At 45.5% G+C, this 2,460-nt stretch overlaps 1 protein-coding gene across 1 annotated transcript; it reads left to right on the top strand.

Moving 5' to 3' along the window:
• Nucleotides 1–716: 716 nt before the first annotated feature.
• On the top strand, nucleotides 717–1,808 carry LOC121786114. The gene is made up of 2 exons (XM_042184650.1): nucleotides 717–1,376; nucleotides 1,641–1,808. Exons 1-2 carry the CDS (start codon nucleotides 752–754, stop codon nucleotides 1,706–1,708), a joined length of 693 nt encoding a protein of 230 aa, XP_042040584.1. The 5' UTR covers nucleotides 717–751; the 3' UTR covers nucleotides 1,709–1,808.
• The last annotated feature ends 652 nt before the right edge of the window (nucleotides 1,809–2,460 follow it).

Below are 2,460 nucleotides of genomic sequence, written 5' to 3'. Positions count from 1 at the left end.
ATAGAAAACCGATAATATAACTATAATATTACAGTTTTCAATTTTTTTTATGTAATTCGATTTTTTTTTAAAATGATTTACTGCGTCAGCGTGACGATGTCCACTTGCGGGCCGGCGAGTGGGCGGCACGCATGACGCCGGAGCGCGCCTCGGCGCGTGGCGAGACATCTCGTCATTCGTCACGGTGGGACGGAACACGGAACGGGCTGAGGACAGGACGGGGCGCTGCAACGCGTCACGCCGCCGTCCCGTCCTTTAGTGACGGAATATGGGCCACCCGCATGACGCGTTGCAGGTGGCCTTAGTCTAGGATTATCTAACAATAATTTTAAAGTCCTAAAAATATTGACAAGATAAATCCACAGTCGATGACCATTTTTTTTGTAATTCATTCAAGTTGCAAGTATCAGTATAAAATTTAAATTTGTGACGTTTGCGTATATTGTGGATAGAATTGGTTGAAAATTAGGGGAATCAAATTGAAAATAGATTATGATGCTACTCCCCTATATAAGACAGGCTCCCTGACACCCTCCACTTTCCGCAGTATATCTAGTCGCCCCAACATCCCCTGATTATCCACACCATTACGCTCCCTTTCAACGGCCACGATTTACCCCATCACATATTAGTGGGCCCCTAAACAGGCTCCACAATAATTACTCGTACGACCCCGCGGCACCTAATCATTCCCCCCTCCAGATATTATAATTACTCTCCACTCACACACTCTCCCCTTTCACCCCCAAAAATGGATCCCAATTTCGCCGCCGGTTTCCGCCACCGCCGCTCCCCCTCCTCCGACCGATTCCTCTCCGTCTTCTCCCCTCCTTCCCCCGCCCCCGCCTCTGATGGATCATTCGCCTCCGCCGCCGGCGACGAGCTCAGCGAGCTCGACGTCTTCTACACCGCCGACTTCTCCGACGAGCAACGGATCAGCTACTCCGGCGCCTCCGATCGCCGCCAGACTGAGAGGTTCGGGATCCTCGCCGCGCTGCAGGAGGATCGCCGCGGAATCAGCGACGCCGTGGTGCAGAAGCCGGCGCTGTGGTCTCCGACTCCGGCGTCGATCTCGCGCGATATTCCGGCGATTCCGAAGCGGCGGATGTCGGCCGAGCCGAAGATCTCGCAGTCGATGCCGGTGCGGCGGTTCCAGAAATCGGCGCCGGTGAATGTTCCGATGAAGCAGCGGAAGGCGTCGGCGGCGTTCGAGGACGAGGCAGGGGAGGAGGAGGAGGTGCTGCCGCCGCATGAGATGGTGGCGCGTGTGTCGCTGAGGAATGAGAAGACGACGTTTTCGGTGCTGGAAGGCGTGGGAAGGACGCTCAAGGGGAGAGATCTGCGGCAGGTGCGCAATGCTGTGTGGCGGCAAACAGGTTTTCTCGACTAACATTTTTCCCCAACTCTACTTCGTTTTTTTTTTTATTTTATTTTTGGATTTTTAAATCTACTATTTATGTATTTTGGTACAAGGAGTAAATAATTGAGGTATCGAACTTGAATGTTGATGATCATTGGACTCTTTTTTATTGATGTTGATGATCATTGGACTTTTTTTTATTGATGTTTCATTGATAGTTTTGAAGGAGACGTATATTAATATTAGTATTTGATTGAATTTTGTATATGGATTGTGATAGGAACGTGGGTACGTGAAAGTAGATGGCGATTCTTTAATGGGAAAAAAGAGCGAATTAAATTGAGGTGAATTTGTCTACTTCGTCAATGACTGACCAACCAAATACAACGATGGCAATAAATATTTATAAATGAGAATTGGAATTTTCCAATTTTACGATGTTTCCGAAGCCTACGACTGTATTTTATTCATGAGATGTTGAAAATTGAAAACGACTACCAGTACTCCAGTAGTCGTAAATGAGGTCATTATTTTAGAAAAATGTGAGTGAAGTGTTTTCGAAATCATCACAAATTTGAATTTGAACCATTTTGAAGATCCACATCGGAACTAAAAGTCTAAAACAGTAAATTTCGGAGTCAAATATATGCCGACGATTTGGCTATTATTCTAATAGGGATATGTATGGAGTAAAATCCAGTATTTCTCTAAAAGTGGTGAAAAATCAAATTTTATGGGTGTAGCAAATTTCTCAACTCTGCGTGCCTCGAATCTCCATTAGATACCGGTGATATCGAAACCGGTGTAGCCGTCGATTTATTTGTGTACACCGAAATTAAGCTAAAATGAATATTTGATGAAAAGTTACAATCTTAAGGACAGTATATGGTATTTCCCAAACCTTAGCATATAACGAAACTATTCTATAGTTTTTTAGAAATTCAATGGTATTTTTCAAATATTTGCAAACCAATTTTTTAGAGCATAGACAATGAGGACACAATCTCGTCAACGATCGATTAGCAGTTTGATTGTCCCCCAGTGTAGCACAACCGCCAATCAAAGGTGCCTCGTCCACGCCCGACATGTCCTTCCCGCCA

This window comes from Salvia splendens, chromosome 22 (assembly GCF_004379255.2).
Source record: "Salvia splendens isolate huo1 chromosome 22, SspV2, whole genome shotgun sequence".
Taxonomy (NCBI): Eukaryota; Viridiplantae; Streptophyta; class Magnoliopsida; order Lamiales; family Lamiaceae; genus Salvia; species Salvia splendens.
Note: the sequence above shows the minus strand (reverse complement) of the source record. Positions and strands in the feature narration are given on the sequence as shown.